Here is a 13,752-nt window from a genome sequence, read left to right as displayed (position 1 = left end):
CTCCAGATCTTATTTTAAAACCATTGTGGGAGTGTTTTTGTTGTTTTAATGAATACCTCACTATGTTTAGGGGAGCTTTGTTAAATTCATGATCTCTATATTCATTTCCCTTTGGGTTGCAGTTAGCCTGCTCATGTCTTGTTCTGATAGGCTTAATAAGAAAATAACTAAGTCATATCTGCGTCATCTAGATAAATTTATGCTAGGTGATGTCTGTGAAAGGAAAGTGACAGGTTTTCCATACTTAAAGCAACAGAACCAGTGTCACTGTCACACCAGTCACTGGCCACTGCTCACAAGAGGTGCCGTGAGATGTGACTGTCTTCTTTTCTCTGTGGGTACATCACATATTAAGTCTGGTGTAGTGACATCTCAGAGAAGGAACTGATATTATCAGTGGTTCTTGCAGGGGTGATTTTTTTTTTTTATGAAGTCAAAATGACATAACACGGTGAACACAGATGTTCTGATTTCATATAGGGTCAATATGGATTAAATATATGTTCTGGCAGAAGGGCATGACTGCATCCATTAGAACCTGTGGCATACATATTTGCAGAAATGGTTTGAATCTCTAAAGATTAGCATCAGTGTCTGTCTGAGGGAGGACAATCAACACATTAATGTGAAAGGACGTCTGTTGCTACTGCTGCCTTATCATTACGGGACCCATGTGATGTTCCAGCAGCTTGTTCTTGTGTTGCTGTCCTCACGTGTGGCCTGCCTTCCTTGAGGCCAATCAGAATGACTGGGCCTCAACTAAGTATCTCACATTCGGTTCATTAAAGCAATTTGGTTGAAAAGGATAATAAGATAAATAACCGGACAGATTATTAAATGAATGCACATTTATAACAACATAAATATTCATGCTTATATAACATGCAGGAAATATAGTTCTCAAGCTTTTTTCTGACTATTGAATTTAGCAACACAAAGCTGACTTCATTTGAAGGAACTCCAGGTAAATCCCTACTTATATTGAGTCACTCTAAAAGAAAGTTGTCAACACAATCATTCAATGATTTCTTTTTGTCATTTTCTTTTTATTAATAATTCTATGAGGTTCACTTTTTATATTTCTTTTAAAAATAACATCATTAAATCATCTTGCTTTACATCTTCATACATAAAAGGTATTTTTTTCTTTTGCACAGCAAAGATATTACATTTATGTTTCAGACAACATACTGACAAGCATTATGTACACAGTAAGTCAACACAACAGTGCAAAAATAAAAACGATCTGTCACAGAAGCGCCCTGACAGGAAAAATTAAGGGTGCTTATTGAGACTCAATGAAACCACTCAGGAACAAAACGTGCTTTAAAAACGGAATGCTGTTTCTTTTTTATTTATTTATTTATTTATTTTTATCAAGATAGGCATAATTTCGTAGAAAATCGCCACTTCAAGTTTTAAAAAAAGGGAGAAAAAAATACATTAGGTAAACAAGCTTGATGCTACAACAAATCCTCTTAAATTGAAGAGATGGAATTACTGCCGTGCGTCCTGAGGCGCACTGGGATTTTGTCGGTTCAAACGCTCATCTCTCAAACGTGCATGCACTTGTTATGTTTTGTTTTTGTTGTTTGTTTGTTTTTTGTTTTGTTTTGTTTTTTTCCACCTTTTTCTGTGTTTACAAAAAGTATCATTCAGTAGCCTGACTGAGTTTCTGGGTGCGCTATTTGTCCCAGAACCTCAAGTAATCTCTGGATTCTCTCAGATAGTTGTAGAGGCACCGATCAGACAAACACGCAGCTGAGGAAATGTTGTTTGTGGAGACATTGTGACTCAACAAAGGAATGCGTCAAAGATGCCCAGAAATGCCTAAAGTCATTCAGACTATTTCCACCACCTTAACCTCCTCAAGACCATTACTAAGTGGAGGGGGTTCCTGGTTGCTTTCTATGGAGGATTCGCTCCCTGTGCTCTCCCCAGAGAGCAGTCTGGTGACTCTGAGGTCAGCTTTCAGACTCTGCACGTCGTTTCCTATGCTCATCTCCCCCAAGTCATTAATAATCTGAGTTAACTCCTGTTTAGCGTTAGAAACACAATCACGGTCCGTGTCCAAAATGTCCTCACACTCAAAGTGCATCGCTTTCTCCTCTTCTTCCTCCCCGACTAAGTCCTCTGTGATGGAGCCCAGCTTGGGCGCGCTCCGGCTGCGCTCCACCGGTGGTTTGTAGTAACACTGACCGTTCAGCAGCTTCCTGATCGGGACCAACGGGATGGTCTGCTCCCCTATGAGCTGCTGCTGCTGGTGCCTGGCATCGTCCCTTCGTTTAAGTCTTTTGAACTCGGCCAGGGCTGTGGCCGAGGTTTGGTACAGCAGCAGAGCCATGGCTTTTGCCTTCTCTGGCTTGGACACCAGGACAGCGTGGCAGCGCAGCATCACAGCTTTGTGCTTCATCTCGTGCCTGTAAATCCAAGCAAAAATCTTGGGTAGCCGCGGATCCGCGACGCAGTAGGTTATCCGGTGCAGCAAGTACAAGTGTCCCGGCCTCCTGGCCTTGTCATCCACATGCACCATCCGGATACCCTGCGAGCTGATGGTCAGCCTCATCTTGGTGCCGTTCTTGCCCATCTCGCTTTTGCCCCAGATTTTGCTCACCGCAACGTCAGTGCAGCCATCTCCTTTAGACTGGATGGTGGTGGCATTCCCCAGGTATAGCACAGTGTATGTGGGGTCATCGCTAGTTATCTTCACCTTTTTTCTCTTTGACTTGAACATGCTGCCCACCCTGTTGAGTGCGCTCTCGGGGCAGGACTTGGCGAAAGAGGTGAGCGCAGAGTAGTTTAGACTCACCGCATAGCCCTTCTGCTTGGACTGTTTGTCTTCCTCAATCAGATCGAACTTGTTCTTCTTCCAAGGCAGCATTTTATTGCTGTTTAAATTCAACAGCAACACTGAGAGAGAAAGAAAAAAAAACTTATTACTAAATTCTAAATGCGTTTTCTGCTCGTCAGGTCATATGTGAACTATTCTATAAGAGCGAAACGCAACGCCGCCGCACTTTATCTGTCCATCCTCTGAAGTGCTAGGTCCATTATAAGAGCTCGTGCTTTTCATGGCAGTGTTAAGCTCAATCTGCTGCTCAAGAATGAGCCTCACAGGTTATAAACAGGGAGAAACCATTTCAGCGTGACTGCAGGGGGGGCTGAACCAACGTTCCTGTTCCGTTTTCAAATGGATGCATACAAAAACGTCTGAAGGCATAAACTGAAACACCACGTTAAATTAAACTATTTAAAAGAACACCTTACAATAGTTATCTGTAATTATATATTCATTTACGGAATTTATTACAGACATGTCAAAGTCGTTGTACAAAACATAATACATACCAAATATTAAATAAATAAAAGATCTTTGACACTGTATACATACATACATACATATATGCATACACACACACACACACACACACACACACACACACACACACACACACACACACACAAACACATACATCTATACACATGTGAACATATAGAACCCCGAATAAATAAATCATTATAATTAATAATTAATTAATAATTAAATTTGTTTTATATCAATATACACAATGATACACAAACTTATCTCTCTATATATCCACATACATACATACACGCGCCTAACAATGTACATAACACACATAACAAATGTATCCAGTTAACATGTCTGAAAAGGGGTAGGAAGAAGTGAAACTTATTTAATCCTATCCCAAGTTATTTTATCCTATCCAATAATAAATAATTACACTTTATAATCATTCTGTTTTATGAGTTTTCCTGCAAGAAAATGTACACATCGTAGCAAAGAAAAAAGTAATCTAATATTAGTTTTAAAATAAAATACAGAGCTGTAATTTTGCACTAGTGGTTAAAAAATTCCCCAAAAAATATGTTTAAACCTGCATTGCAATTAGGTTATAAGATAAATGACACTGAAAAGAGATGTTAAACTAATATTATTATCGTAATATATCCGCTGAATATTCCTTTATATTTCTGTTTTAAGATATTTTTCCTCATGAAAAAGCATGATTTAAAATTGGATTAAAAATATGTCCACCCCATATAAATAATTTTATAGAAATTCAAAGTGAATTTTTACATTTAAACTTCATAAATTAAATGAATCAATTGAATATCCCTTAATCTTAAACAATCACACCAATGAATTGACTCTAATTAGGTTTCAGTTATCAGTTAGGTCTGCAAAAGTTAAGTTGAAGCTACCTGGCCTGGCTGTGATCATTCTCATGACATATGCTGCCATCTTGTGGTTCTTAATTGAAGTGCGTCGATTAATCTCCTTGACGTTTGTATTACAGACGGACAATTGCAGAGTAAAAAAATCTACTTTAAAACAAAATCGACAAAAACATTTGTTTTGAACATCAGATTTCATTTTACTTTTGACCATTAACAACTGAGGACCTTATTTACATAAACATGTCAAGTTATGGCTTAGGAAGGTCTGTCATTTCTGTTTGGTAGCAAAGAGAAGAGGGTCAGCATTGGCAAACACCTGGAGACTCGGGATCTTAAAATCACCAACCAAGTTCGTAACCTGGGAGTGTTGATAGACTCAGACCTGACTTTCAGCAGCCACATCAAAGCTGTCACTAAGACAGCTTTTTACCAGCTCAGAAACATCAACAGAATTAAAAGTTTAGTCTCCCAGAAAGACCAGGAGAAACTCATCCATGCATTCGTCTCCAGTAGACTGGATTACTGTAATGGTCTTTTAACAGGACTTCCTAAAAAGAGCATTAAACATCTGCAGCTCATCCAGAACGCTGCTGCTAGAGTTTTAACCAGGACTAAGAGATCTGAACACATCACACCAGTTTTGAAATCTTTACACTGGCTTCCAGTCAGTCACAGAACAGATTTTAAAACCCTTCTGCTTGTTTACAAATCCCAGAATGGTTTAGGCCCAGAATACATCTGTGACATGTTCAGAGAATATAAACCTAGCAGAGCTCTTAGGTCCAAAGACTCTGGTCAACTAGTCCAGGCCAGAGTCCAGACTAAACATGGAGAAGCAGCATTTAGCTGTTATGCTGCAAACAAATGGAACAAACTGCCAGTGGAGATTAAACTTTCCCCAAATGTTGACATTTTTAAATCCAGGTTAAAAACACTTCTTTTCTCATGCGCCTATGCATGAAATCTGCACGGTAACTTTTTTAACTTATCTTGCTTTTGATCATTTTAATGTAATTTATTATTTTATTGTGATTATGTGTTGATTATATGTTGATACCTTTTACTATTCTAAATATCTGTAATGTCTTTGTTTTATGTAAAGCACTTTGAATTGTCCTGTACATGAAATGTGCTATATAAATAAACTGCCTTGCCTTGCCTTGTGCTGGTTTCTTCAGAGCACATTTGAAAGATGGACAGGAAGTCGGGTTGTACCACAATAGTAGTTTTGTCAACAACCACTTTGGTTGATAAACAAACTGGGGAATATTATAGTATTGTCTTATAAACTATTTAACAGATTAATTAACTCACTATAAAAAAAAACAGTATTGAAGATATCTTACGCAGCCCGTAATTAGTTCCCGGATGTGGGTTTCAATTGGTTTGTTCCACTTCCGCATTCTACGACTACAACGCAATCCACATGGAATTGCGTTGTTGTTGACAGAGATAGTCTAGTTTTTTTATTTCAGAGATTTGTGGTAACTTCAAAGGTTGATATGGGAAAAAAGAAAGCAGCAGGAGGAGGAGGAGGATTGGGCAGAGCTCTAATACGGGAGAAACTTCACGGAAGCCGAGGAAACAAGAGGGGCGACTCATGGGTATGACATGGTCAAAACTAGCTTAATTCTGTATAAAATAAGGCATAGATTATATCTGACTGTGGCTTTGTCATATTTTATATATATATATACAACAAGCACTGAGGAGTTGTGAAAATCATAAATGTTTGTAATGAGTGGGATTCGCAGCTTGTGCCAGGTCTGGTGTGCCACAAATATTAGTTATTGAGCTGACATTTGTCTTGAACTTCCAGCTTCACACCAGTGAACTGAACGATGGCTACGACTGGGGTCGGCTGAACCTGCAGTCAGTGACAGAACAAAATTCTATGGATGACTTTTTAGCCACTGCTGAACTGGCAGGGACAGAGTTTGTTGCAGGTAAAGACATACAAATAAACAGAAAATAAATTTAAAAAGTGTATGTTTTTCACTTAACTTTTTTTTTTATGGATGCCACTAAAAAGTGAGGATAATATTTGCTTTCTTAGCATTGAAAAATCCAAGCCCATATGCATGTTTTTTTATTTTTTTTATTTTTTTGTCTCAGTGAATGTTGATTTCTTTTTTTGTATGAAGCTGAATGAGCATGTGGTATTTATTAATGTATAAAATGCAACTGAGAGAAAATTGGACTCACGGAATCTCAAATGTATCATTGTTCTCAGCTGAAATTAAAGTTTTTAGTTTGTTGTTGTTGTGGTTGTTTCTGCAATTTGTTTATTTTTGTTTGTTTATTTCCTTGTTTTTGTAGAGAAACTCAACATAAAGTTTGTGCCAGCTGAAGCCAGAGCAGGCTTATTAACAGCTGAGGAGAAAACCAGGTTGAAGAAACTGCATGAAGACAACAAGCATTTCCTCAGAATACCCCGACGGTAAGTAAATAGATTTAATTTATTTTACAACATTTAGATACACTTTTCATTTAAAAGGGGTGTCTTATTTGTGTTCGCAGCCCCCACTGGGATGAAAGCACCAGTCCAGATGCACTTCAGCTGGCTGAAAAAGACAGCTTCCTGCTGTGGAGACGAGAGCTTGCACAGTATGTTTAGTCTTTTTTTTTTTCTAAGTCAGCTTTTGCAACTGAGACAGTGCAAAGTACAAATAAAAAACTCAAAAATTTTAAGCTTAATCAAAGATTTAGTTTATTTACTTTTTAATGGGCTATGATAAATCTGGATTATCTGCCAGTCATCTAACTGTCACTGTTATTTTCAAAGACTGGAGGAGGAACAGAAGTTAATTCTTACTCCATTTGAGAGGAACCTTGAATTCTGGAGACAGCTTTGGAGAGTGATCGAGAGGAGGTAGAAACTAAAGTGATGCTGTGCTGTCAGATTACATGAATCTGTCATTAATGTGAAATCCTCATTATGAGATGTTTAAAGCAAAACCATTGTTCCATAGTGACGTCATCGTACAGATTGTTGATGCCAGAAATCCTTTGCTGTTCAGATGTGTTGACCTGGTAAGTCCATTATTTAACTAATGGAACTTAACTGAACTTTCTTGTGTAACACAATGACACATAGGACTTCTCTAAGTTACAGTTTTGGGTGTTCTTTGATGCTCTGCCCATCCTTGTTTACTATCCTCAATATACTAATATTTAAGTAAAATGATAAAAGAAATTTATAAAATAAACATTCATTAATTGCCCACAAATGTTGCTTATAGCCAGATAAAGTGCTTCATGAAGGTGAGATTTACATTTTTGCTCCAAAGACAGTCAATCGTCTCTTATGATGTGTGCATTCAGGAGTCTTATGTGAAAGAGGTGTCACCGGATAAGGTCAACATCCTTCTGGTGAACAAGGCAGACCTGCTGACCAGAGAGCAGAGGCGAGTCTGGGCCAGATATTTTGAGAAAGAGGGACTAAGGGCAGTTTTCTGGTCTGCCCTGGCTGAGAGCAACAGGCTGGATGCAGAGGAAAAGGTGAGGAGGTGAATGCTGTACATTCAACTCTGAGTATCCCTTTGGTTTGTCTTCTTAGGCAGGGTGATGCTGTCAGACTTCTCTTTAAAGTGCTTAAACTTTGTGCTCCAAATAAAACCCTGTAACCAAAATGTGAAATGTTTCTTCTTCAAGGGCATGGAAGTGGACGATCCAGAATGTGTAGAGAGTGATCCAGAGGAAGACAGATCACCATGTAATGAAGCCATGAGCCATAAAGGGGTGGGTGGAGAGAAAACAGAGGAGAAAGAAGAAGGAGAACAGAGTGACGTAGAGGAAGAGCAGCTCGATCATGTAAGCGTTGATGAGGAAGACTGGCAGACCTGCTCCGAGGGCGAGGAGGAAGCGGAAGGAGGGAGTGCAGGCTCATCCAGTGAAGGCTTCCATAACTCCAGCCGACTGCTGCACAAGGAGGAGTTGCTGAACATGTTTAAAGCTTCACATAAAGGGTCCAGATGTAAAGATGGACAACTTACAGTGGGACTGGTGGGTAAAACCAGCAGTGCATGCAGCAATGAAGACACTCTTCAAGCTTTCTGATTTAAATTTTTATTCCTATAGATTCATGTAACACGGAAGTGAGTTAGTTCTGAACAGCTTACTGTAGGAGTTCTACACTTTGGAAGGAAATGAAACAGCAATTTTCACTGTCTTTGGATTCAACAGGTTGGGTATCCCAATGTAGGAAAGAGCTCCTCAATTAACACTATTTTAAGGAACAAGAAGGTGTCTGTTTCAGCCACTCCTGGACACACTAAGCACTTCCAGGTACAGCTCCACTTGCCACACAAAGTTAACTCATACTTTCTGTTACTAAATAGCTTTAAATGTCACTACTTTTGTTTTCTTTGCCCTTTCTTGACATTTATCACAGACACTCTACGTGGAGCCAGGCCTGTGTCTCTGTGACTGCCCAGGTCTAGTCATGCCCTCCTTTGTTTCTACCAAAGCTGAGATGATATGCTGTGGTATTCTCCCTATTGATCAGATGAGAGATCATGTACCTGCAGTGTCCTTTATATCCTTTATGCAACAAATAACTGGAGCCTACTGGTGTTTCTATACATTTATAAACTGCGTCGGCAGTTTTTTACAGTGTATATGTCCTTAACGGATTTGGTACGTATGCCAAACAATCCCTCGGCATGTATTAGAAGGAACATATGGCATCAACATCATCAGACCACGTGAAGATGAAGACCCTAACAGGACCCCCACCTCTGAGGAGCTGCTGATGGCATATGGATGTGAGGCTACCAGACATTTTCTACAGAGAAAAAACTGATATTAAACCAGTGTTTTTGTATTTTTCTTATTTGAACATTTTTGTGACAGTGAAGAACTTTGTATAAACTATTGAGAAACGTTGTATAGAGGAAGTTATTTTGTCTTTTCTTGTGTTTCAGACATGAGGGGTTTTATGACATCACACGGCCAGCCTGATCAGCCAAGATCAGCCCGGTACATCCTAAAGGATTATGTCAGTGTAAGTCTTACAGCTGGGTCATTTCTGAAAGTTCCTTCGGTTATTTTGGTTACATTTATTGCAGTAGGGGCCAAAATGTTGGACAGAGTTTGAAGAGCCTCTAAATGGGTACTCAGCTGTTAAAGAAATCTCTGCAATCTTAATAAATACAAAATTTTTCAGATGAAAAACTAAGCAAAAATAATTGACTAATTAAAATTTTTTTTTTCATCTTATTGCAACTTTCTGCTTTCCTGCAGCATCACACAACAAAGCAGACCGTGAAAGGCTTCACTTGTATCGTGTTGTTCCGTGTTTTAGCTTAGATTCCTCAGCAGCTGTTAAAAGTTGCATGATGTAAAATATTTATTAATGGAGGCTGTCTAATTTTTTTGTTCCTATTAATGAAAATGAAAAGAAAACCTGAAAAAAATAATTAAAAAGGATGCAGTATACGACCTTTAACATTTGTGAGTCAAGTCTGAGGTTACCATTTTAGTGCACCCCAAGGTTTATTGCTGCAGGTTTTAAATAATTAGTCAAGAACCCCTGGTCAACTGGACCCTTGTTTGCATCCCTGGGCCCAAATAGCAACACCCCAGTCTTTCTGTTATTAAAATGAAGAAAATTAAATAACATCCATACCTTAATTTCCTCTATACAATCAAGTAATGGTTTTGCTAAAGATGCACTTTTTTCTCAGGGGAAAATTGAGACGACTGGCTGTCGTCGGCATAAAAATGAAAGGACATGCCAAACTTTCTAAGAATTACGCCAAGAGGGAGCAAGTAAAGAGAAAAAAGAAGCGGTCCAAGAATGGAAATAATTAAAATAGGCATTGTTTATTTTACATCATGAACTTTGTGCACAGACCTGTTGGGCTGAAGTTGGGCTTTATTTACATTTGACTCATTTCCATATTATCTTCAGTACAACAATTCAAGGTATCTGCCTCTGTCCAGGGAGGTGCACACACATTTTTAGATTCTCTGGTGGTGCCGTGTTTATTAGCCTTTTTCACAATTCCATGAATTCTTCTCTGTTCCAATATGAGATGGGAAGCTTCATCAAGAAGTGTGACAGAACTCGGGTAATTGACTCCTAACTAGGGACAAGTGATTGACTATGAGTCATTGTTTGACAAAAACCAATCATTTGAGTGTCTGCAAAATTACGTTTTATATGATAGAAAACCCAAAGTGGTCTTCAGTTTTCTTTACTAGGGTAGCTGAATGTCTCCTCCGCTTCCTTTATGTTTCTCCTCTGTTTTTGTGGAATCGACAGACTGCAGCTTTGTGCCCAGATCTGACTTTCCCTCAGGATTGTGAAGTTTACCTAATATCCTCTCCCTAACCCACTCCATAAATGTGTACTCCTCACAGGGCAAGCTTCTGTACTGCCATCCTCCCCCACACATTAATGCTGAAGACTTCCAGCCAAAGCACAGCAAGTTTGAGAATAAAGACTCAGACATCTGGGACCTCTCCACAGTAACCAACAAAAAGAAAATCAAGAGAATTGAAAATGTTGTTGACAAGAACTTTTTCCATCAGGTAAAATACACCTATTTATCTCTTATACATCTAAAACAAATTAATCATGTTGACCATCATCATCATTTTTTAAAGAAAGGGAAACAAAAAAGGCAAACATTGTAGTTGTGTTTAATTTGTTGTTATATTAAATTGCCTAATTGTTATTGGACGTCTTGTAGGAGAACGTGCGAGCACTAACCAAAGGAGTTCAGTCTGTTATGGGCTACAAACCGGGCAGCGGACCTGTCGGCCCAGGCAACTCTCAGTCGGAGATGGTTGCTGGCAAACCCTGGAAAAAACATAGCAACAGGAACAAGAAGGAAAAACTACGCAGAATCACCAAGCATCTGGATGCTTGATGACGATGTGAAAATCTATGCTTTTTAAGTCAGATTATTTCAGATGGAATAAAAAAAACTAAAGTGCAGTTCAAATGTGATTCCAAGGGAATTGATGCTGAATTGTTTTGGGGGTGAATATGGAGAGGTTTTGATCCAAACCTATGAGTTGTGTAATCTATCATATACTGCACTGGTTTGGAGATTGTTGATGCAAAGCATTCTATCAACTGGCTCATCAGTTACAGGAGCTGATAGGCTTGATATGCATAATGAAATTTACAGTTAATAGAAATTAAGTCACAAGACACCCTCTTCATTTTACATTGAAATTAATGTTTGGTAGGCTGTCTTTATCCACATTTAGTAATGATTTATTCCACCAAACAAAATTAAACAAATGTTTTTAAGTAAGTGTGTAACTTCTTTGCTACTTTTCTCCATCTTTAAATTGGTTTCCTTTTGTTTTTGTTGTGTGTGGTATAGAATAGAGATTTTATTTTATGACTATTTCATGCACAGACTTAACGATTATAGGGAGAAAACACCTTGAAGAGCTTTAGAAACAAACGTTTGAGTGTTGACACATTTAAATAAATCAAACTTAATTCATGTGTGACAACAGAAAACTGGTTACAGCTACATGCCAGTATGTTTTGTATGTCATAGATTTTTCACCCCTATATACCTTTACAACTTAATTGAACACATTATGTTGCTGGAGGCAGGACTGAAAATATAACTGACTTCCTGCAGCATCATGAGTAAAATGGCTATCTGTAAGATGGATTGCTGTAACTCTGAACTATGTTGACTGAAGCAGGTTATATTTTACAGTTTTCTGAAGAGTCCCCTCGCTGAACATGTCTGCACAAGACAACCCACTGAAAGCCAGAACGCCACCTAGTGGCCATGTGGAGTTAGAATGATGTGAAAAGCATCCTCAAATTTTTATGGATTAAACACAAGGTGTCAAAAACAAGAACAAGGTCAAGAATGCATCAGATGTCAACACTGGGCATAACCCCGACCAACATAGAGCAAATAGAGAGCTCTATGGCAGTGAGGTCAACAGTCGCTGCATTGTCCTAAGGTGAAAGGGTCTTTAAAAAAGAAAAAGACAAGGACATTGATGAAGACTTAACTGTCTTTGGCGTCTCAATACATGGAAAGGGGCTGTGCTCTGTCTTTGTCCTTATACAAATAGTTGATATGGGCCTCCTTGCTGCACACGTGCGTGTTACGACGTCTGCAGCTGGAACAATCTCTCGGTTACTGCACCCACACTAAATCGTAAAAATTCATCAGTGATTGTGTGGTTTTTCAGCTAAAAGAGCAACATGCCGAAGATCCTGTACAGTCTCATGTTGAAATTCAGCCATTTCTGCCAACTTAAAACCATCATTTCCCTCTCACAGCCTCATTTGGCAGAGCCAGGCAACCATGCAGGAAGGATCACCTCCACAGCTCTCCCTGCACTAATAGCCTGTGACCTGCTCAGTCTTGATTGGTCAAATAGGTGAGGACCTGGCCCAAGACATGCCTTGAAAGGCCGTCCCTCTCATTTACATAATTAGGCAGCAATGCATACAGAAATGTAAAAAGGAAACAGAGAAATGAATATGCTTGGAAAAGAAAATGTAAAAGGAAAATAACACTAAATAATTATAGACATAAAGGAGGAAAGAATAAAAGGTCAAGTAAATAAATTGAACTGAAAATGACATGGAAAAGTAAATAAATAGGAATATTGACATAAAATTAATTTAAAACAGTTGAAATTGACAAAGATAACTGTGTAATGTTTTATGGGTTTCTTAATGGAAAAAAAATATTTTTTACATTTTGTTGTGTAATTTATTGCTACATCAATTTGTTTATTAAGTAATTTTTATATTTATTTATTTTTTATTTTGGCAGTTTCGGTCCTCCATATGCCTGATGCTTTATGGACTGATCTACGCTCTCAACTTGAGCTATCCAAAAAGCCTGATGCGTGCATTCGAGGTGTACCAGAAAGTCCCGATGGACCTGGACTCAACCAAGCTATCACCAAAAGAAGCAGGTTCTGTGAGGTAGTAGGCTATGTGGGCAGCTGGCAGATGTTCAGGGACAGGTGTAAGCAGGTAGAGAGTGAGTGAGAGAGAGTACAGTGAAATTTAAGTAATATTAGTTTCTTCTTCTGATTAATGTACCTTCATAATCGATAGGAGTTCCTGATTGTTTTTAACTTTCTCACCACATACATTTGAAATTATTGAAATGTATGTTCATAAACCCAAGTCAGTACAGTTCCAGTTGAGGGCCAAAAAAATAGCCAGGGCCACTTGGAGAGGCTGTGCTGGTTAAATTACATTCAGGTATTTCTGCTTCTCTTATGTACACTCCACGGGCCCTTGCACCCATGCACACACATACACATGCTCATGCACTGTAAAAAAAAATCTTCCTGTGCAGTGCTTGGGAGTAATGAGGCTGATTAATATACAGATGAATCTGTCAAGTTGTAATTTTGGGGGGAAAAGATTTGTACTTTGTAGTGCTTGAAGTGATTTATAACCCCCTAACATGTCACACATATGTTACCAGGGGGAAGTGTGTAACGTAAATTTAATAAAGAATAAACAATGTAAAGTTTTAACTCAGTTTATTAATCACATAAATGTAGGGGGTCATCCCCATTTGCTCCTCC

General features: G+C 38.6%; 2 protein-coding genes across 2 annotated transcripts; one reads left to right on the top strand and one right to left on the bottom strand.

Annotated features, from left to right (window-relative positions):
* Positions 1-1,577: 1,577 nt before the first annotated feature.
* fam43a (family with sequence similarity 43 member A) lies at positions 1,578-3,087 on the bottom strand. Its single transcript, XM_042007365.1, has one exon. The coding sequence runs from the start codon at positions 2,879-2,881 to the stop codon at positions 1,841-1,843; it is 1,041 nt and encodes a 346-aa protein (XP_041863299.1). The 5' UTR covers positions 2,882-3,087; the 3' UTR covers positions 1,578-1,840.
* A 2,506-nt stretch (positions 3,088-5,593) lies between these two features.
* On the top strand, positions 5,594-11,474 carry lsg1 (large 60S subunit nuclear export GTPase 1). Its single transcript, XM_042007128.1, has 14 exons — positions 5,594-5,807; positions 6,023-6,149; positions 6,523-6,643; positions 6,724-6,810; positions 6,989-7,075; positions 7,176-7,236; positions 7,528-7,704; positions 7,858-8,208; positions 8,389-8,490; positions 8,597-8,740; positions 8,846-8,969; positions 9,129-9,208; positions 10,570-10,740; positions 10,902-11,474. The coding sequence occupies exons 1-14, from the start codon at positions 5,706-5,708 to the stop codon at positions 11,079-11,081; spliced, it is 1,914 nt and encodes a 637-aa protein (XP_041863062.1). The 5' UTR covers positions 5,594-5,705; the 3' UTR covers positions 11,082-11,474.
* The last annotated feature ends 2,278 nt before the right edge of the window (positions 11,475-13,752 follow it).

Source organism: Melanotaenia boesemani, chromosome 14 (genome assembly GCF_017639745.1).
Source record: "Melanotaenia boesemani isolate fMelBoe1 chromosome 14, fMelBoe1.pri, whole genome shotgun sequence".
Lineage (NCBI taxonomy): Eukaryota > Metazoa > Chordata > Actinopteri > Atheriniformes > Melanotaeniidae > Melanotaenia > Melanotaenia boesemani.
The sequence above is the reverse complement of the archived record's forward strand: the minus strand, read 5'-3'. Positions and strand labels throughout refer to the sequence as shown.